The 23,990-nt window shown below is 56.7% G+C and overlaps 1 protein-coding gene across 1 annotated transcript; it reads left to right on the top strand.

Annotated features, from left to right (window-relative positions):
• Window positions 1-631: 631 nt before the first annotated feature.
• OC90 (otoconin 90) lies at window positions 632-23,351 on the top strand. The gene is made up of 16 exons (XM_045860965.1): window positions 632-724; window positions 3,792-3,857; window positions 5,036-5,092; window positions 7,041-7,215; window positions 9,825-9,937; window positions 11,892-12,020; window positions 12,177-12,218; window positions 12,943-13,002; window positions 14,967-15,084; window positions 16,634-16,736; window positions 16,789-16,842; window positions 17,740-17,809; window positions 17,872-17,988; window positions 18,980-19,151; window positions 20,549-20,655; window positions 23,040-23,351. Exons 1-16 carry the CDS (start codon window positions 679-681, stop codon window positions 23,345-23,347), a joined length of 1,737 nt encoding a protein of 578 aa, XP_045716921.1. The 5' UTR covers window positions 632-678; the 3' UTR covers window positions 23,348-23,351.
• The last annotated feature ends 639 nt before the right edge of the window (window positions 23,352-23,990 follow it).

Raw genomic sequence — 23,990 nt, 5'->3', positions numbered from 1 at the left:
GGCTCCTGGACGCTGCCCACCTTGCCCCTTCCCCCTGGCTGCCTCTGAGACACGTCTCTCTAACCCCCGGGACAGCCACAAAGTGTTCCAATTGCTGAAAAGCCAAGGAAAGGAAGAAAGGTGGAACGTAATTTGCCAGCAGGCAGAGCCGGCATGCTACAGCCAAATTTACTCACGTCAGGTGATGGTACGAAGGTTCAAAGTCAGCCTGCTAATAGGTGTTCAGAATGGCGCTGTGTCACCATGCATGGGTTATTTGAAATTCAACTGGCCAAAGTCAAAGCGGGTCATTGGCTCAATTGCCTCCCTTCCCCATTAGTCTGTGAACAAGTCACAGGTGAGGAGTGTGTGTTCCTCACCATGCATTCCCAGATCCCTGCAATGTGCCCGATGAATGAGTGAATGAATGAATGAATGAGTGAATGAAACATGCCCTCAAGGAGCATCTAGTAAAATTTCCATCTTACAGATGGATAAACTGAGTCTCTTTGATGGCACAGTGTTAGTGAGGGGCAAAGCTGGGACAGGAGGCCTTGCAGGCTTTGTCCTTGGGCTCACTGCCTGGTGGGACGAGGGGTCCTCTGGCATTTCTGGAAGCACACCTGTCACACTCCACTGGCTTCTCTCCCAGAAGGCCGCTCCTGGTGGCGCCTCAGTCCCACCCTGGGCTCTCCGGCGATGGATGTGTGGCTCCTCATAGGCATGCTGGTGGCCCCCGGCGTGGGTGAGTACTGGTATTCTACGCTGTGCTTCTACCTTAGTGTGTAATTATTTAACCTGAGCCCTGGGACGCATTGCCAAATGTCATCTGATTTGCTCATGACTGCTTTATCCCGTTGCCTGAGGGGTGATGGAAGTCAAACGTTAATGATAAGCTGTAAGTTTAGTTCAATGGATATTTTTGAGCGTGCCGTATAGTGCATGACGGATGAGGTGGGGAGCCAGGAAGAACCAAGGCAAGGTGCACGATCTTCTCTCCACCTGGTAGCACCCCCCTTCCCCTTTGCTCATGGGCCACTGTCCCTTGTTTTGCTGATGACCCTGGAGTGGCCTTCCTGACAGGCGACAGCTCTTGTCCCCTTTGGAGGTAAGACCAGTATAAAGGGGGAACACACAACCCCTACATTCTAAACTTGGGCCCCATGCCACCCAAACCTGGTCACCGAAGCCCACTTCTCAGCAGCCTGGAATAGTCATTTCAAGTCCCCTCGGAGTCTCGGTTTCAACTCTGCGTCTTCTGGCACCATCTGCTTTTCTTCCGTCTGTATGCTTGCGTAGCTCTCCAACTCCCCGGCTCACCGCTCTCCTTCCCACAGAGGGCTGGGCCCTGGAGTAAGGAGCTGCCCAGGTGTTCTTCCCTTCCCTTCTCACATCCAGGCGAACTCCGGACCAACACCCTGGACTCCCCCTCCCCCCGAAGCCTCCCTTCCAAACACAAGAGCAAGAGTGAGGCAAAATGGGTCCACAGCATTACTGACCACTAATCTTGACTATGGCCCAAGTGAGTGTGGACAGCACAAGAGGTCTGCTTGTTACCCAGGAGCCTGGAAGTGGAAATTACAGTGTAACCTTTGCACATAGGACTCGGGGTCTCCCGCCAGGCCCAGATGCTTCCAAACAGCACCCTGGGCCTTCTCTCTCGGGCTGAGCAGACCGGCCACCTCTAGAAGTTGCTGGGCTCCTGTTCACTCATTCCTTCTTCCGAGTGTACTTTTTTCCTTATGACATCGTTTTTATCATGAATCGGGACCCGACTGTTCGTGCGACTGGGGCTTGTATGTCAGCCACTCCCACTTGACCAAGACTTCAACCCGACTGGATCAAGTTCCAGCCATGAACTTGACCTGCCTCATTTTTGGTGACAAAACTGGGAAGTACTCTACAGCTTCCTGTGCCCCCTCATGGCTGCCCCCCGGGCGGTCCGAGTCGGAATCGGAGACCACGCGTCAGGTGTGGGCGTCACAGGGAGGGTCTCGGTGCCTCACTGAGCAGAGGGCCTCTCTGCGGGCTGTTTGCCGTCCCCAGGGCAGGGCTGGGTGCCGCCGGCGCGTCTGCCCCTCCACACAGCGGGGCAGCGCCGGTCTCCCTCTTCTCCTCACTGTGAAGGCAGGAGCTGGCCAGCGGGGTGGCAGTAGACCTGTGTGAGGAGACAGAGGCACCCTCAGGCCTCCCAACGTGCACCATCAGCTCCGCACCTCAGGGAGCTTTGCGATGGAGTCTGTTGCACCAGCCCCACGGCACACGGAGATACAGGCTCTCACTCCCCGTTGTCCCCTGAGGGTCCCTCTCCCTCCAGAACCCCTGGGGGAGGGGGCGGGGCCAGGGAAAGGCAGGCTGAGTGCCTTCCTGATGGATCTTCAGGGTACAATACTTAACACTAGGACATCCCACTCGTACCCACTAATAGACCTTAGCCTTCTGCCATCTAGAGATGACGTCTCCTAAATTTGCTAAATGTTTGCTGGAACTTAGAGTCTGTGTTCCTGGTGGGCATCACTCATTGGCCGTGTGCGGTGGCTGGTTCGGCCACGGTGCACTCATTCAGTCGCTGAGCAGACAGCGACCGTGCGTCCCCTGGCAGCGTGCTTACCCTCATGAGTCCCCCGTGGAGCGGGGAAACAGCTGCATGGGCAGGTCACTGCGGCACGGGGTGATCAGCGCAAGGAAAGAAGGAAGCCTGGCACTGGGGGGGGGGCCCGGGAAATGCTCCTAAAGTGCCCAGGTCGGGGGCCAGGTGGGACTCCTTGAACTCCGAGTGGAGCCCTGAAATGTTGGAAGGAGTCGGCGATGCAGAGTAGAGTGGACAGAAGAGCAGGCCCCCCGGGCCTCGGGCACAGCAAAGGCAGGGTGACAAGAGGCAGCTGGGAGTCCAGAAAACATAAGCTTTCCAGCAGCACAGGAGATAAGGATCGAGGTAGGAGGTGGTTGGGCCGAGCTAGGCGGGGACCAGGGCAAGGAAAGTCTAGGTGCCTGGTCGGAGCTGCCGGAGCTCCATCAGGGAGTCTCAGTTTCGTTGTCCGTAAAATGCTGTGCTAACACGCACCTCACGGGGTCGGGCAGAGGGTGAGAGGCGCGGGCGCTTGCCACCTGAAGCAAGAATGGTACCAGTGCCAGTCACCTCCCTCTCCCACCGAGTCAGAATCAGCTTTGTTCTGGTGAAGTTTATCCTCACTTTTCTTCTGACCCCCACCCCCGCTGCCCTCTGGACTGCGCGAGTGAGCTAATCCAGTCCCCTGAGACAAGCAGTTTCAAAGCCACGGTGACTTAGTCCATTGCTAATGAAAGTGTGTGGGTGTCGATATCCTGACCGTAGGGGGAGTATGTGGGGGCCCAGCGTCCCCAGTTAGCACACCTCAGCCACAGGACCGTCTCCCACCTCCAGAGCAGGAACTTAATGACCCGCGGCACCAGGAATGCCCGGGAAGTCATTATCTAGGAGTGGGAAAGAGTTGACAGTTGCCGCTGAAGCATTCTTCGCTGTTGGCTGGTGTGACATGAAACAGTGAGCAGTGGGCTTACTGGGGCAGTGAGGCCAGGTGCGCCCCAGCAGTCCCCTGGACCCTGGGATAAGATCCCAAATGGAACTGCAGCCCCCTCCTGCCTGGAAAGTCTGCGTTGCTGTCTTCAGGAGCTACTACCCCCGAGACCCAGCGCACGGCAGGTGCCGGAAATATATACGTAGGACTGAACTGGCGGGTATCCGGCCACCACCCTGGCTGTCACCCTGGCCTCGGCCCAGCCGGCAGGTGGTGGCTGCGCTCATACCAATCCCACCTCCTCCTCCTGCTCAGGGAGCCACCCTCTGGACACGCCCCACCGGCCGCAGGAGCTGCTGCCAGGACTCTCAAAAAACATCAGTAAGTGTTCTTTGAACTTTCCTTAGGAGACCGAGCTGGGTAGAGCGTGGCCTAGGGCGGTGGCAGAGAAAACGCCCCCTTCTGACTATGCCCGAACACTACTTACTGTGGCTACGTCTGTGGGTGAAGGGATTCAAAAGCCTCTCCCTCAGCAGGCTGACCCCACCACCGGTCTCTCCTTCGAGACAAAATACTAAAAATTCCCATCGAGAGAGAAATGGTGGCTGGAAGGGGAAACCAAAGGGAAATGAACGGTCTGATCGCAAGGGTCAGAGGTGACTGGTGTGTTAGCTTCCACCCGAGCTCTGAGCTCCCAAAGACAGGGTGACGACAGACAGGTGATGTCGTAACGTCCCCGGGGGAGGGGACGCTGTCTCATAGGGGCGGATTGCAAGGACTTCTTGGGTGAGTCCTTACAGGGCCATCGCTGGGGAACTTAACGCACCCTGAACTTGCTGCCCGCCAGCCCCGAATTCAAGGGTCACATCCGACCTTTCAGGGCGGGGAGCCGAGTGGGCCCAATGATTTGCATATGGTTCCTGCAGTCCAAGTGCTGGGTCCCACCCAGGCCCAGGGGACGGGTGGCCTCTCTCCGAATGGCATGGTCCCCAAGGGAAAGGCCAAGCCCCCGGGACATCCTACTTTAAACTCACGGGTCACACTGGGCACTCAGAAGACCTGGGCCAGGACGCAGCGTGCCGGGCGGCCCTGGCGGCCATCCCTCTCCAGTGACAGGGGCCTGGCAGTGACCACGCAGAGCCCAGCAGCCCCGGGTGGGGCAGCCCTGGGGCCCCCCCTGGCCCAGAGGGTTCATCCTCCGTAGGAACCAGTGTCTCTAGTGACAACTTCACAGCCGCAGGTTCTGGGGTGCCCGGGGCCTGCCCGGGAGTCACCCCGCCTGGCTCACCTACAGTTCCCACCGGTGCAGGTGCCCCTCACCACCCAGGGGCTTGGTTCGTGTTTATGTTCCTAACCATTGAGCAGCGTTGCCTAGTGACACGGGTGTTGTGACATCTTATCGGGTCTCTGTGGTAACCGTGTTCCTAGAAAGTTAGCCCCGGGTCAAATCTATCCTTAGAGAAAGGGAAAAGGTTTTCACTTACTCTCCACCCAGGGGGGGCGGACTGGGAAGGGGGGAAACCAGGCTCTGTAATCTGTTGTCTCTTCCTTCCGCTTAGATATCACGCTCCTCAATGGCATGTTTAAAAATGTGGAGAGTGCGTCTGAAATTTTCGGTAAGTTCGGTCTGAGTGAGACTGTAGGCCCCAGAGCTGGCGCGCGGGGGTGGGGCAAATCTCAGGAAATGACCTTGGTCTCTGCCCCCATGCATGCCCATGGCCACCCCAGCCAGCTCCAAACGATTCGGTCCAGGTTCTGGGCAGACAAGCGGCGCCTTTAGTGGGGGGCGCCTCACCGAGTCGCCCAGTAGCCCACCCCTCGGGGGAGGAAACGGAGGCTCAGGAAGTCGAGGGACTCGCCTAAGGCCGCACAGCTGAAAGAAAGAAGTTCTCCCCTGAATCCAGACCTTAGTCTCCCTGCACCCAAGTAACTTTATTTTCTCTCCCCAACTAGTAACTATGCCTAAGGCCTAAGAATTCCAACGGCCATCAAGCATTCCATTTACCAATAACATATCTATCAAGCAACTCTTAGTTACCATAGTGGTTTCTGTCATTGATTACTTAAGTTACTGAAAATATAAGACTATCATACGATGGACTTGAGCCAAAAAGATTCTGAACTGTGATTGAATTAGACAGCGCTGGGCACAGACTGCATCTAACTGCACGCACGACTGAGGGTAGGTGTCTGGGAGTTTTTGAGTGAAAACATGTTTACATAAACACACACACACACAAACACACACACACACACAAATCTTAGCGTGGCTCTTCTCATTAGCGCAGAGTCATTGCTTCATGTTTTTGCTTAGGGCGTGCCGAAATAAAAAACACAGGAAGGATGTTTCAGTGAGGTAGGAAGAAGCTGGAACCGTCAGGCCTGGGTCCTGTGGGTCCGTCCAGTGGGTCCTCACAGGCAGCTCTGAAACCCGACCCCCCCCAGCACCCTCTCATGACCCCGTGCCCTTCGGTCCCACACTCAGCCCCCACTAGCCCCCTGGTCAGAAAGGCAGGCGTGGAGACGGGGGGGTGGTCAGGGTTAGAGCCAAAGAATTAGGCACCATTTTCACGCCCATTTCATTTGCAAGAGCATTTTTGTTTAGGGCAAGTTATTGTCACTGGTGGATACCTCGGGCATGGCTCTGACCTTCAGCCTCTTACCTGTGAAACAAAGGTGACGGAATAGCACCTGCCTTGTGGGATTAACATGAGGTTTACAGGACAAGAGAAAAAGCGAATGCTTTCTAAAGCATCACTCTATTGTGCTATTTCAATCACAGCGTCAGGAACATAGTAGGTACCCCCAAATTACTACCATCTGTACCCCTTCTCTTCCTGCACTGACTTACAGTTCTCTAGTGTCTGTAGTCTATCATTGAGGATCCATTCAGCAAACCGACAGTGACTTAAATAATAAAGTTCTTTAAGCATCTCACATAAGCCATCTGTGGGCACCAGGACTGGTGCAGTAAGTAGCTCAAAGCCGGTCTGAGACCCAACAGGCTCGTTCTATCTTGGCCCATTGCTCCCCAGGCCTATAGGTTTTCCAGTGTTAGGTGTGGACCTCATGGTTGCAAAGTAGCTGCTGCAGTTCCAGCCAGCGTATCCTCACCCACATTCAAGGAAGGAGAATGGTAAAGATCAAAAGGATCTCCTTACACACTTTCATTCTTTATTAGGAGAAAAAGGATTTTCCAAAGCCTCTCATAGACTTTCCGTTAAGTTGTTTTGGCCACATCTGGGTTCTGTACTCAGGTACTCAGCCCTTGACCAGCTGCGAGCGATCATGTGACCTCCCCGGGGCCTTGGGGAGAAGGCTCCCCTTCCTTGAGTACTGTCACTTTTGTTGGCGAGGAAGAAGGGATAATGGCTGTTGGGTGGGCAAGCAGCAGGGACCCGGCTCATAAACCTGCTCCACTTTAATAGTCCAGCACAGTCCTGGGGACACAGCAGGTGCTGAGCAGGTTGACGAGGCGCCAGCCGAGCGAGCAGTAGGAAGTCGCGGGCCAGGGCTCCCTCCCGGGCTCTGGCTGCCAGCGCCCGGCCTGCTCCCCCCCTCCAGACTGCCTGGGCTCCCACTTCACCTGGCTGCAGGCCGTCTTCACCAACTTCCCCGCGCTGCTGCAGTTCGTCAGCGGCCTGAGGTGCGTGGCTGGCCTCTGCCCCCGCGACTTGGAAGACTACGGCTGCGCCTGCCGGTTTGAGATGGAAGGGCCGCCCGTGGACGCACCGGACGGGTGAGCCGGACCCCGGGGGAGGCCGTGGGGGGCCGGCTGGTGCTCAGCGGGGCAGGGGCGCAGAACACTCCCTGCTGGGGGGCTGCTCTCCTCACCTTTAAATCGCAGTTAGTCCGTGATCTGCTCGCATCCCAGGAAGTTGTCAAGACCCTATGTTACGTCCAGTGTGCTAAACTTCACTTTAGTTTCTCCGAGTTCGGGCCCACCACCCAGACGCATGCTAAAAGGCAGGTTCCGGAGACCCCGCCCAGATCTAGTGACCCCGATGACCTTTAGGGAGAACCCGGGAGTCTGGATTTTAAACAATCCATCCAGGTGACTCCTGAGCATAATAAATCCTGAGAACTACCTTGGATTCAGGATAGGTTTCTGTTCAATTTTCCACAAACGTGTACCAAATACCAACAATATGCGAACACCACGCTTAATATAAACAGAATGCCATCCCCGTCTCAGAGAGGTGCGTGTCTAGTGGGGAATGCAGAGGAAATATCAGTCAGTGCCCCGTAAGGATGTTCTCCCCCCGCCCCCCCACACAAGGGGAGTGAATTAGAAGCAGGTGCCATCAGACTAGCAATCGAATTTGTAATCTTGGAGGCATCAAGTGCGAGCAAGGATACGCCAGACAGACCCTGGCAGCTGCAGGGGCCCTTAGGAAAAAATTGGTGAAATCCGTTAGGGTTTTTTGACACATCACCTACGACCCAGTGATTCCAGTCCTCTGCTCCCCTGGGCTCTGTGACCCGAGGCACGTTATTGAACTTCCTTGTGCTCCAGTTTCTGACCTATAAAATAGAGGCAATAATAATGCCAAACTTATTGAGATATAATTGAAGATTAAGTGGCCAAGTACGAGTTAAAGAGGGTGGGATTCTGCCTGGCTTATTAAGTATCCGAGAGTATGAGTGAGTAAGCGAGAGTAAGCTGTAGGAGGGCTGGAGCAGGAGTAGTGACAGTAACGAATGACAGCAGTAGTGACAGCAGTATTAACAGCAGCCGCAGTGGCAGTAACAGTCACTGCAGAGCCGCAGTGGCGGGGGAGCGGTGGCGATGGTGGTACAACAGCAACGTGCTGGTAGGAACCTGCTAGTCGTAACAGTAGGCACAGTCTCTGCTGTAGCATTAATAGTACCAGTTACTATTACTGTTTACTATTTACTGCAGTAAAGCTGCAGCAGTAGGATCAGCAGTTGTAACCATAGCAACAGCGGTAGCAGCAGTAGTATGGAGGCGAGAAATGGGATGCAGGTCTTGACCTGCTCCCAGAGCCACGTCCCCACCCCACTGGGGCCCAGATCCAGTGTGAGGGCGTGTGTGTTCTCATCCACACAGACTCACGAAGTGGAAAGGACTCCTCTTTGGAATCCATGGGGCAGCCCTGGTCACCCTGGCGTTTCTCCCCTGGGACCCCTCTGTGAATGCATCAGGGCAACCTCTGGGCTCCCAAACACCCGGACTCCCCTTTCTTGCTCCTACCACGCGGGAGCCTCTGTGGATACACGTGTCTCCCACCCCGCTCCACGCCCTCTGAGGGCGGTCTGCACAGCAGTGGTGCTTTGCAGCCCCAGCAGCTGGCCCAGAGAGCTCAATAAATTAACTGATTGACCGGGTGGTCAACTTCTAATTGCTTTTCAGAGATGAAAAAGAAATGAATGGATTGATTAGAGAGTGATATGTCCTTCACTGAGAAGGACGAATGGCTTTGAAATGAAAACACAGATCTGTCCCATCGCCAAATCTCCAAGAGAAGGGATAGGTCACCTCCGGACCGAAGAGCAGAGCCCCATTTCCGGGACCGTGAGCAGACTGACCCTGGAGCCAGCTCGCTGACCCGCAGAAAGGGAGAGGCTGGCTCTGCAGGGCGTGGTGCTGGGGCCCTTTCTGGCAGCGTTTTCCTTTCGGGCCCTCCCTTAGCACTTCCTTTAATTAGTAAAACACCTTGAAAACCTGGGAGTCAAAGCAATGAGGCAGTAATTCATCACTGTCTCCAGCCCTAAAAGAATGATCACAGCGCTGACGGTGAGAACCCGGCAGGATCGTGGGTCCCACTCAAGTTCAATTACGTTGCACTGTTCAGTGGATGGGGGTGGGGGTTTCCAAACTCCTGGAGGACAGGGTATGGCCACCTTGAACTTGCACACTGGGATGCAAAAATAATTGCTGCCAAGTTTTGAGCACCTACCACATGGCAGGATTTATATGGATGATTTCTTGAATCCCCCCAAATTCTTATGAGTTATTTTATGTGAGAAATTTAGTAACTTACCCAAGGTCATCAGCTGCCTGTATATTTTTTCTTCGTTCCATTGGCCTCGACTGGCTTCCTCTGTGCCGCTTCCAGCTGGCCACACTGAGTGCCAGCTATACTCTGTGATCAACCTTGGCCTTGGCAAGTTACAGAGCCCCACGAGTCTCAGCCCTCACCCATGTAAAGGCTCACAATAAGAACAGCACCTGCTGCCTAGGCAACATAATTCAAATAGTGTGTGAGTGTGTGTGCGTGTGTGGGAGCGCACTGTTTGAAACAGACCGCCGCCAGGAACCATCCAGAGCCATGGGGTGACCGTGGGTTGTCTGCCTCCCTCCACCCCCGCCCCTTCTTGCCACAGCTGCTGCTTCCAGCACCGCAGGTGCTATGAGGAGGCCGCTGAGATGGACTGTCTCCAGGACCCCAGCAAGATTAGCACGGACATCAACTGCGTCAGCAAGAAGATCACATGTGGTGAGCACCTCTGGGTGTCCTCGGGGTGCTGGGTGAGAGAAGACTGTTCAGAGGCCCCAGATAGGACCAGGCCAAGGGCTCCCAGGGTTCAAGTTCATCATCATCACCACTGACATCCTTATCATCTATACATAGGGCCCCATGAGAGCTGGTTCTGTGGCACCTACACCTTGCACAGTAGATGTACAATACTTGCTTTTTGGGGTTGACACAATAGTTAATCAGCAGATCAACTGATTTACAATTTTCATATTTGTAGCAACCCTGGGAACTTGGGAAGGGCAAATAATTTGCTACTCACATCTCGTGTGACTAGGGGAAATTATTACCTCCTCTGAACCTCATGAGGATGGGGAGGGGAAAATCTGTGTCAGAGACTTGTTATGAAAGATGAATAATGCTCATAAAAGAGTGAGCGTGGTGATTGGTGTGTGTTAAGAACTCAATGGTGGAAGTGGAGAGAGAAGCTGTGGTGCATGAAGAAGGCTCTGGTGGTGGTTTGTAAGAATCAGCTGTCCACCTTGGTCTGCTGTGTGACTCCAGGAATTTTGTTTCATGTCTCTGGGCAGAGGAAGGAGAATAGATAAGGGCAGAGAGGGGGGAGGAGCATGGTGCGTTGGTGGTTCCATTTTGGAGCCACCCTGTAGAAGTGCCTACTATGCGCCATACACTTTATACACCGCAACTCTGATCTCCTAGAGAACCCTGTCAGACGGGGGTCATTATTCCCAGCTTCCAGACAAGGAGAAGGGAGCACAGAGAAATTAGATAGCTTGTTCAGAGTCACATGGCTGCTAAGTGGCAGAGCCAGGGTTTGAATGCAGGTGAGATGGACTCCACGGGCCAGGTGACAAGGATGAGCTGGAGTAAGGAGCTTCCAGAAAGATGTGGAGAGGCATGGGTGTAAGTCACTAGGTGAGGCGCACAGCGAATGCTGAAGGCACTATTCATTCATTCATTCATTCATCCATCAGAAATGTGCTGACCTCCTACATCAAGCCCAAGACAAGTGTCTAGGCACTGGGGACATCCTGATGTCCTATAATTTCATCATCATTGTCAGATACCGAAAGTACCAAAAACAAATGCGACAGTCTGTTAGACAGTGACAGGAGCTGTGGAGGACAGTCCGTCAGGGACAGGCACAGGGAGGCTGGGGTGGGGGCCCCTGTTTAAGCAGGAAGGTCAAGAGCAGCCTCCCAGGGAAGACGACGGTTGAGCCAAGGCAGAGACGAGGCGTATCGGGGAGAAGGGCAGTGCGGATGGATGAATCAGCACCCGTGGACCCCGAGGCTCGAGGTGCCTGGCGTGTTTGAGAAATGGGGGGGCCAGTGAGTCAGGGATGGGGTGGGAAGGGAGAAGGAGATGAGGTCTGAGAAGGAGTGGGATCAGCGGCTTTGACTTGGAGCTGGGGGGTTCTGAACACAAAAACCATGGCGTGACGGTGTGACCCAAGTGTCCAAAGACTTGCTCTGGCTCCTCGGTGGGACCGGACTGAGCAGCTGGGGAGGCGGTGGGGAGTTGTTAGGAGGCCACTGATGCAGCCCACACAGGAGGTGACGGAGCGGCCAGGACAGTGGAGCGGGGAGGGGGAGCCATGGCAGGCTCTAAACAGGATGAAAGCAGAGCCCATAAGATGGCTCGATGGGTCGTGTGAGAGTGTGTGTGTGTGTGTGTGTGTGTGTGTGTGAGAGAGTGTGTGTGAGTGTGAGTGAGTGAGTGTGTGTGTGTGTGTGTGTGTGTGAGTGTGTGAGAACAGGAGGGCACAGGGGCCCAGACTGGACCCACCCAACCCCTGAAGAGGTGGAGCAGACACACGAGGAGATGCGGAGACCACGGGAGGCGTGGAGCATGGGCCGGGCAGAGTGGGAGTTCACCTTCGGAGTTTGCATTGCCTCTTGGAATCCCAAGTGAGCTCTTGCAGCTGGCTCCGCCCCCCTTGCCCCATGCACAGAGTCCAGGGACCCTTGTGAGCGCCTGCTGTGCACCTGCGACAAGGCCGCCATTGAGTGCTTGGCCCAGTCCACGGTCAACCCCTCCCTGAGCCTGCTGGACCCTGCCTTCTGCCTGACTCAGCCTCCGGGTAGGAAGACCCCGGCCCCGCATCCTTGGGGGGGCTGGCGGTGGGGGCAGGAGCTGCCGTGGGCCCCTGGTGCGGGTGCTGTGCGTCTGCAGGGGCCGAGGCCATCTCTTTCTCACGGTCCGCACTCCCACTGCTCTCTGTGGGTTTCCTTTACAGAGACAACCAGCAGGAAGGAGCTGACGACCCTTCTGCCCAGAGGTAAGGCCTCCCAGGGGGGCTGTTCTCACTCGGACCTGATGGGAGCTGGCAGACCCGCATGCGTCATGCACATGTTATTCCCTGTTCCCCAAAGTTCCCACGATCTCTGAGTCCCAACACCACGGGTACCTGGGCGGGGGGTAGTTCAAGGTGCCCCTTCGCAGAGCATCCCTCATTTCCTGAGCTGGGGTCTCTTCCCCGGAAATAGCACTGCAGTGTTTGGTGAAGAGGGAGCTGACGTGGGTGTGTGTGGTGGATTTCTGGGCAAGTGCGCGCATGTGGTATGGTATGTGCCTGGTGCATGCACGTGTGTGTATGTGCGTGTGCATGCGTGTGGGGTGTGCGCTGCATCTCCAGGCATTCTCTGAGCCCAGCCTCCTTCCTCTCCGCCATCCTGCCTCCCCCTAGAACAGCGATCTCCGCCAGTCAGGGCGCCACACTCCACGGCCACCCTGCTTCAGGGGGCGCAGCCCTTTCACCGTCACAGCCTGTGTTCGGTAGAGTCACCTCCTCCCCCAGAACCCAGAGCCACCTGGAGTGCCTCCTGAGCTGGGGGCTTCTGGGCACCCCTGCGTTCTGGGAGGTGTACGAGAGGCAGGGAACCCTAAGATGGAGGAATGGTACCCCTTCTGTCTTGGTCCCTACCCAGCCTGTTCTTGGTTGAGACCCTTGGTGTTGACCCCATGCCCACCACTCATTGCTGTTGGGGGCTCTCTATTTTCAGTGGAACCCGCGGAGCCTGCGGAGCCCACAGACAGTGGCCTGCTGGCCCTCTCGGGAGAAGGTGAGCTCAGAGGCACAGGTGTGCGACCCAAATGCCCCTTTTGATGATAGCATGAGACTACTTGCTGGCATCACCTTCCCTCGCATGCCCCCTGCCTGGGCCTGCAATGGGTCAGCCTCAGTACATTCCAGAACCACTCCTTCTTCCTCCCGACCCCAAACCTCTACGGGTCCAGCTTTCGCCCACACTCTGACTTCAGCGTGGTGGGGTTGTCAGAGAAAGTGCAGAGTACTCACCCCCTGCCATCTGAAGTTGGACTGTGGATGGACAGCAAACAACTTTTAAGTATAAGTATGTCCCATGCAAATTCCGGGACATACTTAGACTAAGAAAGCATTTGCTACTTATCTGGAATCCCAGTTCAGCTGGGCACCCTGTAGTTTCAGGTGTTAAATCTGGCCACCCTGCACCTCAGGGGGTCACGGTGCCCAATGTCTCCCTAGAAGTTTGTTTCTCCCCCTGTGGCTGCTGCTGCTGCTACAGTAGGGAGAGCAGCAGAGGCCTGTGGTGTGACTCACCCCCGGCCATGTCCATGCCCAAGGGTATCTCATCCGCAAGAGCTCCAGGGCAGCCTGTGCCTTTGGGTCCAGGTCTAGAAAAGACATGAAGTGACACCTGTGCCCCACCAAAGCTTCACCAGATGCCCTGCCCATGCAGTAACCACTTCTGGTGACTTCCATTCTAAATGAAAGAAAATGCTGCAGACTTCACGGCCCATCAGACAATCCCCAAATAGTCCCCAAATGGTGCATTGCCCACTGTCGCCAGCCTGAACCCCCCTCCCCTTGTGGCATGAACCTGGGAAACACGGAAAGGAAACGGGTTTCCTCAAGGAGCCTGGAGTCCAGCTGGGGAAGCGCGGTGGATGTACACACCTTCCCCCCAGCACACAAGCACTCACGCCCGAGACCCAGTGGGTGCACACGGGTGCCCTCTGGAGAGGCCGTGGCCTGAATGCGGCATCGCCACCCCCCACCCAGGTGCAGGCGGGACAGGCTGTGAGCAAACGCCGTAGGGCTTGTGAGTGCGCCCCCGCCATGCGATGCAGCAGTCATGTGTGGGTGGTGGGCAGATTTGGGATACAATCCAGGTTTTCCCACTTTTTAGCTGCGTGACTTCGGCGGAGTGGTTTAACCTCCCCAAGCGTAAAGCAGGGTGACCAGAGACCTTTCTGTAAAGAGCTGGACAGCAAACATTTTGGACGGAGGATCTCTGTCGCAGCTGCCCAACTCTGCCCCCCTAGCAGGAGAGCAGCTGTAGACAGTCCGTAACCAGCTGGCTGTGGCTGCATGCCGATAAAACTTTATTTACAAAAACACGCCAAGGGCCAGACCATCATTTACCAACCCCTGAAAAGGGCTGATTATACTTGTCCTGTAGGGCGGCAGAAGATTGAATGAGAGAGAGCATGGGCAGATTCTGGGCCAGCATCTTCTTCCAGAAACTCGAGTGGAACTGTAAAAGCAGCACATACCATCAAACCACACGCAGGACACTAGAGGACTAGCCTAAAACACATAATCTCATTTAATGCCCGCCCAACCGTACGGACCTTCATGTTGAGATGGTAGATTGAAATGGATAAAGTTGTTGTCCAAGATGCAGCACCGAGTGGTAGGGCTGGGACTCAGGTCTCCAATGGGTCCTTGCTTCCTTCTAGAATAAACTCCCTCCCACAAAGATCTGATCTAATCAAGGTAAATACTAGCTCTTTCTCCCACTGGCTGGTTTCTTCACCTAAACATGGGACTGACCCTGATCTGGCCCCTTGGCCACTGACCCGGAACTGAAAGGAGCACCAAGGCCCAGACACGCTCACCACCCGATCAGATTGCCGTGGCGTCCTCCCCGCAGTCCCTCCGCTCCCAGCCCGTTGTTCTTACAGGTCACCCAGGCCTGGCCAACGTGCTGGGCTGGACTGGTCATCGGTGACTGATTGGTGATGGGGTGGGTTCTCTTCACAGTGTCTGCTGAGACCAGAGGCGACCAAATGACCACTCTCTTCAGGACAAGTAAGCCCAGGGGACTCCAGGAGACAGCAGAGGACAAATGCCATCTAAATAAATATTCGTATTCAGTTGGGTGACCACTGTTTGTTAGGGCCCTGAGGAAGTATTACTATAACATTTTGCAGATAACATAGGAAAATGAGGTTCTGGGGGTTAAAAGTTCCAAGTCACTCAGCAAGTGCTTTGTTGGACGGGTCTCTCCCTCCAGACTTGGGGCTGTATAAGACTTGTTTTCTCTGCGTCATGTGATAGTGACTCACGGAGCACAACCCCTCACCCAGAAATGTCTAAGCCGGGAGGTCATCGGAAGGGTTAACCTAACCATTTACTTTGCTTGTGGCGATGAATAACCGTGGATACTGTATTAATGAGTACAAATCATGGATCATAACTGCTTACTAATTACCAAGAATGGTTCCAGGGCGGTGACATTGTCAAAGACCTCCATGTGCTAGCATGTTTCTAAGCCCCTACACACAACATTCTGTGAGTTATTCTTCCTCAGGTCTGGGAGGCCCTTGATCACCCCCACTTGACAGCTAAAGAAGAAGATCCAAGGGGCAGGGTCATTTGCCCGGGGTGGTCCAGGGCTGTGCTCTGTAACTTCTGAATCTGTACATTTCATCTTTGAAGAGAACCATCTGCCCCAGCTTAGAACGATTCAGACTCTCTTTGTCCCCTTAGTAAATGCTTGGTGCTCACACAATACCATCGTAATCTTGATCTCTGACACGTGGAATGTCAAGCAGTTTCTTCCTCTCCGAAGCATCTTTGGAGTGACCATCTCTAGCCCTCTGTGGGTCAGCCAGCAGTCAGCAGTAAAATAGTAGCCTAGACTGTGGTTCAGAGGGTCAACTTCAGCAGGTGACCTGGGTTTGCATTCTGCTACTTCCTAGCCCCATGACCTTGGGCAAAGGACCTCCCTTTTCCTGTGTGTCACCTTTCTCATCACTGAAAGGGGGAGAGCATTGTGCTCACCCACGGGGTGGCTACTGAGGCAGTATGAGCAAAGCCCTGGGAGCTGTAGCTGGCGTGTAATAAGCTTCAGTCTCTTCAGGCTGCTGTAACAAAGGACCACACACTGTGTGGCTTGTCAACAGCAGAAATGTGCTTCTCACAGTCGTGGGGGCTGGAGGTCCAGCGTCTGGCAAGGGCCCTCCTGATCCGTAGATGGCGGTCTTCCTGCTGTGTCCCCGCGTGGTGGAAGACACCAGGGCGCTCTCTGGGGTCCCGTGATAGGGCACTAATCCCAGTCATGAGGGCTCCACCCTCACGACCTAATCACCCCAAAAGCCCCACCTCCTAACACCTACTCATTAGAGGCTAAGATTCTGACACGTGGACCTGGGGGGACATGGACATTCAGTCTGTAGTATAGTATGAACTTGGTTGCTGGTAAAAAGTAAATAAACTCATTTCACAGAGGAGCAGAGGCTCAGCCACCTTCCTGGGGCCACGTAGCAAGCTAAAGGGTCACACAGTTCTGCCTCATTCTTCTCTGTTAAAAAAAATATATATATATATGTGTATATATAATTTCAGCAGACTCACCTGAAGCTGAGTTCCCCAGCAAACCTCTCTGTGTGTCGGGGTGGGGGGAGGTGCGTCTCCTTTCGGCTCAGTGGTGGCCCCGCCAACGCCAGCTCCCCTGTGAGGCCCCAGAAGCAGAGCAAAGGCCACGCTGCCCCCCGGGCCCAGTGGGTGGGAGCTGCCCTGGAGAAGAAGGTGGGACAGGCTGGGGGGGGACACTGACCCTGTCCTTCTTTTCTGCGAGCAGAACCACTGCAAGACCCGGAAGGCACAGAAGCCGGGAGCACCCCCACCCCTTCAGGTAAGCACACTTGGTTCCTCCCGCTTTTGACTGCGTTGTTGCCTCCTTAAGTCCGGGGTGCTGCAAGGAGGCCTTGGAGAAGACGCCAGACTCACAGTGGGAGAAACCAGGAAGCCAGCTCCCTTCCAGCGCACCTGAGAAAGTAGACAAATGAAATGAAAAGATCGACCCATTCATAGAAAGACATGGAGGTTTACCTGCTATGGAGAGGCCTTAAAGAAATACAGAAAGCTCTATTTAATTTTCTATTCACATCACCTCCAAGTTCACGTGGTCAAGACAGCCAGGTTTAACATTTGAAAACACTTTCCCCCAGTCTCCCCCAAGCATCTGCACACCGACTCTGCCTGGGCCTCCACCAGCGGTGCCCAGAACTGCGCTGGGTCAGCAGATGGGTGGGGCCCAGCACCTGCCCTTCCCTTCCCTTCCTCTGGGCCAGACCGGGCTGGACACCTGGCTGCCCCCAGCTGGGAAGGCAGATGGGGCTGGGTGACGGGAGCGCCCAGGGGGATCCCGCGGGGGCCGGGGAGCCTGTCGGAGGGCGGCAGAGCCAGGTCCCGGCAGCCTTGCTGGCCATGGCGGGGACCCTGCGCTGAGCCGCCGTTGCGGTGTCTGCAGGGTTTGAACGGTTTTGCTTGCCCACTGGTGACTGTGGACCAGGAGATGGCCTCATTCCCCATCATTCTTGTCCCCCATCAACACTGCGCTGGGGCTTCGCTTTGAAGGTGCATGGGAGTGAGCACCACACAAACACAGGCCTGACGGGGACAGTTCTGTCCCATGCACCGTCGTCTGGAGGGTCCAGCACGGCCCCCTGTCAGATTTAAGGTGACCACGGAAAACCCGGGATACCTGCAGCATCCCCAGCCCCCCGAGAGTCTGCTCTGATGCCTGCAGACCCAGCCTGAGGACCCCGACCCGCTGCTCCGCTGCTCCGAGTCACCTGCCTGCCTCGGGCCTGGACCTGGTGCCCCTCTGCTCTTCCCGGGCCACTCTTTGAATGTGGGCTGTAAAGTCGTGCATTTGCAGGGTCTGCAGAAGTCGCCGTCACAGCCAGAGGGGGGACCGTTGTCCCCGCCAGCACTAAGTCTTCGGGGCTGGCTGTGTCGTCTGTCGGGCGTGGTCCCGAGCGGACAACTGGGAAAGGTGAGCAGAAGTCGGCAGAGGAGCGCCTGTCCTCTCCCGGCCTTGGGCTCTGGGTAGCTGGTGAAAAAGCCACTGTGTCGCACTGTGCCCTTGTCATGCCGTTGCGATTAGAAGGGGCCAGCCCCTGGCCAGCGGGACTCAGAGAGGATGGACTTCTGCTGGCACAGCTGCCGGGAGGCCGGGCCGAGGAAGGAGGGTCCTGACTGAGCGCTCCCCCCCCTCGCACGGGCCCAGAGGGCAAGGGCCTGGCGTCGTCTGTGCCATGGTTTCTTGGGCAGAACTGAGCGCTGGGTCTTAGCAACCACCCCCCGTGGCTCTCTTCCCTTGGGGTGCCTCGCCTAAGGCCCTGCACCTGCACGGGGCCACAGGCAGCGGGACACGGAGGAGGACTCCGGTGCTGCCTGGGCAGCCCTCCACATGGGGGTGCAGAGCTACGGGGGCAGCTGCATTTGAGAGGGAGGCCGAGCCCTGGGCGCTGTACCTTCTTAGTTCTTCCCACCAGACCCGTGAAGACCGGGTGTGCCCAGCGCAGGAGGAGGGCAGTAGTGTGGGGATGGGGAGGGGAGAGAGTCAGAAAACCAAGGTTCTGAAGACAAGCTCCACCAGGGTGCGCTAACCTGATGGAGTCAGGCAGCATGAGAGGACCACCAGGAGTCCCCCAGGAGGCTGGGTCCTGCCCGTCCCTCTGCTCAGCAATAAAATATTGCCCAACGAGCATCTTCGTTCCTGACGAGTCCCTGTGCCCAAGGGGATGTCACGAGGGCTCTGGGCAGAGCAGGAGCCCAGTGAGGAAGACTTCTCTCTGAACGACAACTCATCCTGGACAGGGGACCAGTCGCAAAACAGTCTCCTGGAGGCGTGGTGGGGCGAGGCGGAGGACACAGGACTCCTGGGACGGCCAGTGGCCATGGCGACCCGGGCTCCCCGCCCCCCCTTCTGTGAACACTGTCCTGGGGCTCCTGGCTCTCCTGAGTCCTTGTCTGTTCACCAGCTTGTGACAGGGTCACCTTCCTGCACCTGGGGAGTGAGGACCACACACAGGTGATGCCGCAGCTGGGAGAGATGCTCTTCTGCCTGATGTCCCGGTGCCCGGAGGAGTTTGAATCGTACGGCTGCTACTGTGGGCCAGAAGGAGGAGGAGAACCAGTGGACACGCTGGACAGGTAGGGTCGCCCGAGGGTGGCAGGCCAGTGACACGGATGCCGCGGTGAGTGGCGACAGCCCTCCTCTGCCCTGGCTGTCACCTTCAGCCTCACAAAGAGCTTGGTGCCCGACTGTATCCCTTAGGGGGGCTCATCGCCCCCAGAGGCCCTTCTTCCCTGTGACTGGCTGAATGTCACTTCTCGGGGGTCATCCGCTTACAAAGGGGCAGCCAGACAGATCCCTGCCTTCTGAGGTGGGGGTCTGGGGCTGTGCCACAAAGACTCTCCAGCCACCCCGGGGGGTCACTCTGCAAAGACACTTCGGAGGCCCCCGACTCTGCCTATCCTGCAAACGAGTAGCATATACAACCGGGGTCTCCGGTTGATTTGTTCTACCAGAGGCCACAGTGAAATTAGGGTCTCAGCGCCTTTTAAGTGTCGCTGGTGAGTTTTATATCTGAAGTTTATATTTACTGCTCAGGGAGGATTTTCACTGACCTCACGTGTTCGTTGATTTATTCATTCATGCGCATGTGCATTCAACCCCCATTTCTTGAGCTCTGGCTCTGTGCCAGCCACTGGGCTCGGTGGCGGAGACACAAAAACGATGGCACGTGAACGGAGCAGATCACACTCCCTGGGCCCAGCAGGAGCTCGCACAGGGAAAGAGGACACTTTTCTGACAAGCCCACGCAGTATGACCAATGCGTGGGGAGAAGCAGAGGAAGCGATGGGGACTCAGCCTGCAGATGAGTCGGAGCAGTGTAGCTGAGAGTGGCGGATGAGGCTTCAGGACTGACGGCAGGGGGGCGCTGGCCCGCCCACGCCAGGGCCCGGGCCTCAGAGCATGGTGCTGGCCGACTCCTTCCCCTGTGCTCACTGAGGTCCCACTCTGCGTCGGACCCTTTTCCAGACACAGGTCTTGGTTTATGCCCAAGGTAGCCCCTCCACTCCCTTTCAAGGCTGGGGGCCCCGTGGGGCAGCCTGTGGGTGTGGGACTACCTGCTCCACTCTGTACAAGCTTGCAGGGAGTGGGGCCGTGGAACGAGGGCAGGTCGTGCCTCTGTGTCAACGACAACTGGTGCCCATCCCCAAGGCCCTTAGTTTCCATCTGTTGGAAAATTATTATAATAAGTATGCTCATCACTCATCTTTGCAGTCAACAGGATTGTAAAATTAAAAAAAAAGAACTTCTAGAATTCAGATGTGTGCCCTGGATGTGGCATTTTGGTGCAGCGTGCACCCTGAGCAGCCGTGCGTGGTGGTCCCTGGCCCGTGGCTACGTCGGCCCCACGCGCCCCGGAAAGGGGGCGTCGGCGTCTCTCGCTGCGGCAGGGCGTGTGGCAGAGGCGGGCGTGAGGTGCTGCGGGGCAGCCGCGAGCTCTGGGCACTAAGGGGTTTGTTGTCCTTGGTCTCAGGTGCTGCTGGTCTCACCACTGCTGCCTGCGGCAGGTGAGAAGGCTGGGCTGCCTGCCCGAGAGGCTTCCTCGGTCCCCGGTGGGCTGTGCGGACGGCACCCCCCAGTGTAAGTGCCATGGCCTGCGCAGGGAGTCACTTCTTCACTCAGGTCAAGGCCATGACCACAGTGCGTGCACACGCATGCTTTCCCTTGGCACTTCTTCATCCCAGGTTTCATCCTGTGACCCGATGCTCTTCTTGACTTTGAGGCACGTACCAGGCCCCCTGTTGCCCTGGGGAGGAGACTCACATCTGAGAGGCTAAGTCAGCTGCCCAAAGTCACAGAGCTGGCGAGGCGCAGGCCGGGAACAGGCATCGAAGCCCAGTGCGGGGAGGGCTCACCGTGTGGTTCCAAGTTCCTGCTGTGTGTTAGCGGAGTTCCGCCCCACAGCCGTGGGGACACAGCACCAGGAGGCTCCCCAGATGGCAGAGGTGGGGGCTGAGGTCCCAGGTCGCTCAGGTAGAAGTCAGTGACAGAGCTGGGCTGGGGCCGTAACATCACATTGCCGGTGGCTCGGACCTTGAACCATGCTGGCGGCTACCTTTCCTAAGAGGCAAAACCCTTTCCCAAGTGAGGGGGGCCCTTAAAGGGGGACAGTGGCCCTGGCCGAGGGGACAGGTGGGCCTGCAGTGTAACCCCCCTCTATCCTGGACGCTGGAGGCTCCTCTGTCTCCATTCAGGGCCTCAGGTGGGGACGGCCTGTTTCCAGCACGGGCCCTGTCTAACCCTCTCCAACTCCATTTCCTCTTCCTCCTCGGTGGATGCGTTTCCCAGGTGCTTTGCAGTTTACAGAGGGAAATGCCCAGCGAGGGTTCGTCCTCGTCTGTATTTCCTCTGGGGAACCCCTGGCGGGTGGGCAGTCCCCTGTCCCCCTTCCTTCCTCCGAACATTGCACGCACCTCCATGCCGTGTGTCCCGCCTTCTAGAATCACTGTGCCTCTCACTTCCCAGGAGCTCCACGCTTCCACATTACTCATCATCCGTCCACCCACCCACCCACCCATCCCCCCAATTATCTGCTCACCCAACAACCCTTCATCAGGAGCTAGGAAAGCAGCAAGCATGCATGATCCCTGCCACCAACCCTCAGGGCCTGGGGGGAAGAGGGATGGGCCAGGGACTTCCTAATCCCAAGCCCTCAGTGCTAACAGGTGGGGCAGGCGTCTGGGCACGTGGGTAAAGGGGGCTGGAGCCCACTGAGTATGGCGGGGGGTGGAGCATTAGGGAGAAGCCAGAAGAGGCACTGAGGTGGGATCTTACCAGCATGGCCCTGCTGGCGCTGGAAGTCCCGAGAAGAGGGAAGGAAGCAAGAAAAATCATGGCATGCCGGGGACACCTGGCAGTGTGGGGCCAAAGTGTGGTTCTGCGTTGCTGGCAGAGAAAGTGGGCGCTGGGGAGGCTGTTGAAGTGCAAGGTGAGGCTGGGGGGGATGGACAGGTACCAGGTCATAAACTTGAGACTGAAACATTGACATTCTGTCCTATGGGGGGACAAGGGGCCACGCAGGGGTGGGTGGGGAGCCCACGAGTGACAGGATCAGATTGTATTGTCATGTGATGCCATCACACCACGAGGTCCCACCCGCCCAGCCGAAGGCCCCCCCGTCCCTCTGGTCTCAGAGAAGCCAGAACACGCATGTGCAGCGTGAACTCCCACAGAGCTCCGGGGGAGCCGTCCGACCCACTGTGGGCTCTGAGCTCAGGGCCCTGCGCCTGGGGCAGGGACAGGTGATGAGACAGGAGGGGCCTGGAAGCCGGCACGGTGCCGTCCTGACCCTGGGCACGGGGCGGAAGGGCTTAGTGGCTCCAGGAAGCAGGCTCAGGTGAGCGCCGGCCGTACACGCCCTTCCCGCAGCTCACACACGCACGGCTCTGGGGCTGCCGCGAGGGCCGGGGTGCGAGGCCTGGAGGGGCGGGGCGATGAGAAAATGCCTGGCTGGTCTGCACTTCATGGCGGGGTCAGATGAGAGAACTGCCACAGACCAGACACCTCTTGGAAAACTGCGGACGGCAAGGGTATTCGCAGAGAGCTTACGTATGCCTAAGCACCTTGGAACACACTCTGCATGGGCCACACACACGCTGTCACCCCCACGCCCGCTGCACGTGGTGAAAACACTCAAGAAATATGGCGGGGCAGAAACAATAAACACAGCAGGGGTTCATTCGAGGTCAGCCTGCAGGGAAGATGCTCTGTCGAGCCTCGGGGCTCAAGGAAGCTTTCTGGACCCGGGGATGCTCGGGGGCTCTCCACCAAGTGTGAGTGAATCGGGAGGACACGGCTGGGAGTGTTTGCAGTAGCAGAGTCAGGGTGCTCTGGGTGCCGACCAAGAGGCTCAAGAAGGGGGTGGGAGGCCAGCCAGGGCTTTAAGGGGCGGCCGGGCCACCATGGAGGCCTTCCCTAACCGTGATGCTGGGTCTCACGCCTGCTCTCCGCTCTCCCCCTCGAAGGTGCGGGGCACAGCCTGTGCGCGAAGCTGCTCTGCGCCTGCGACCACACGGCGGCCCAGTGCATGGCCGCGGCCTTCTTTAACCAGAGCCTGGCGAGGGCCGGCGGGCGGGAGTGCCGGGGCAGCCCACCCCCCTGCGAGGACGGCGAGCAGGGCGGGCCTTCCGCTCCCTCCCCGGGCTCCAGCTCCGAGGACAGCAGCGAGGAGGAGGAGGCCCAGCCCCACGTGGCACACCCGCGAAGAGCCAGAAGGTTTCTGGGGAAGCCACTCAGCCCTGTGCAGGCCGGGCCTCCCCACCGCCCCAGATAGAGCCCCCGGGAAAATGAGGAGCACCCTGTTGTCCTGCTTCTCTTGTTACGGCGGTGAAGTCTCTGGACCACGGCCTCCTCCCCGGTCGTCCCCTGGGCAGGGGCGCGAAGGGAAGAGAGGCAGCGAGACCTCTGCAGAGGCGCTGGGACATTTGTCAGCTCACACCTGCACATGCGTGTGGGGAGGGCAGACCGGGTGTGGTTCTGTGCTTTCCGTAGTGCACTACGGAGGCTCAATAAATACTCCAGTCAATGTTTTTTCCCCCTTTGGCGTTGTAGGTTTTTTTAAATTTAATTTTATTTAAATTGCTGTTGCAGTACAAGTTTCTATCTTTTACTCCCATCCCAGCCCACCCACCCAACCCTCCCCTCCTCCCTCCCATTTCCACCCACCCCTAGTTTTTATCCATGTGTCCTTTATACTTGTTCCTGTAAACTCTTCCCCTTTTCCCCTAAAATTCCCTCTCCTCTCCCCTCTGAACTCTGTCAGTCTGTTCTCTATTTCAGTGTCTTTGGTTATATTTTGCTTGTTTCTTTGTTCTGTTGTTTAGGTTCCCGTCAAAGGTGAGATCATGTGGTATTTGTCTTTCACCGCCTGGCTCAAGTATTAGCATAATGCTCGGCTTTGTGTGTTTTTGAGAAAA

Source organism: Phyllostomus hastatus, unplaced genomic scaffold (assembly GCF_019186645.2).
Source record: "Phyllostomus hastatus isolate PE091 unplaced genomic scaffold, TTU_PhHast_1.1 phas_scaffold_21, whole genome shotgun sequence".
NCBI classification, from domain to species: domain Eukaryota; kingdom Metazoa; phylum Chordata; class Mammalia; order Chiroptera; family Phyllostomidae; genus Phyllostomus; species Phyllostomus hastatus.
This window is presented reverse-complemented; position numbering and strand designations above follow the sequence as displayed.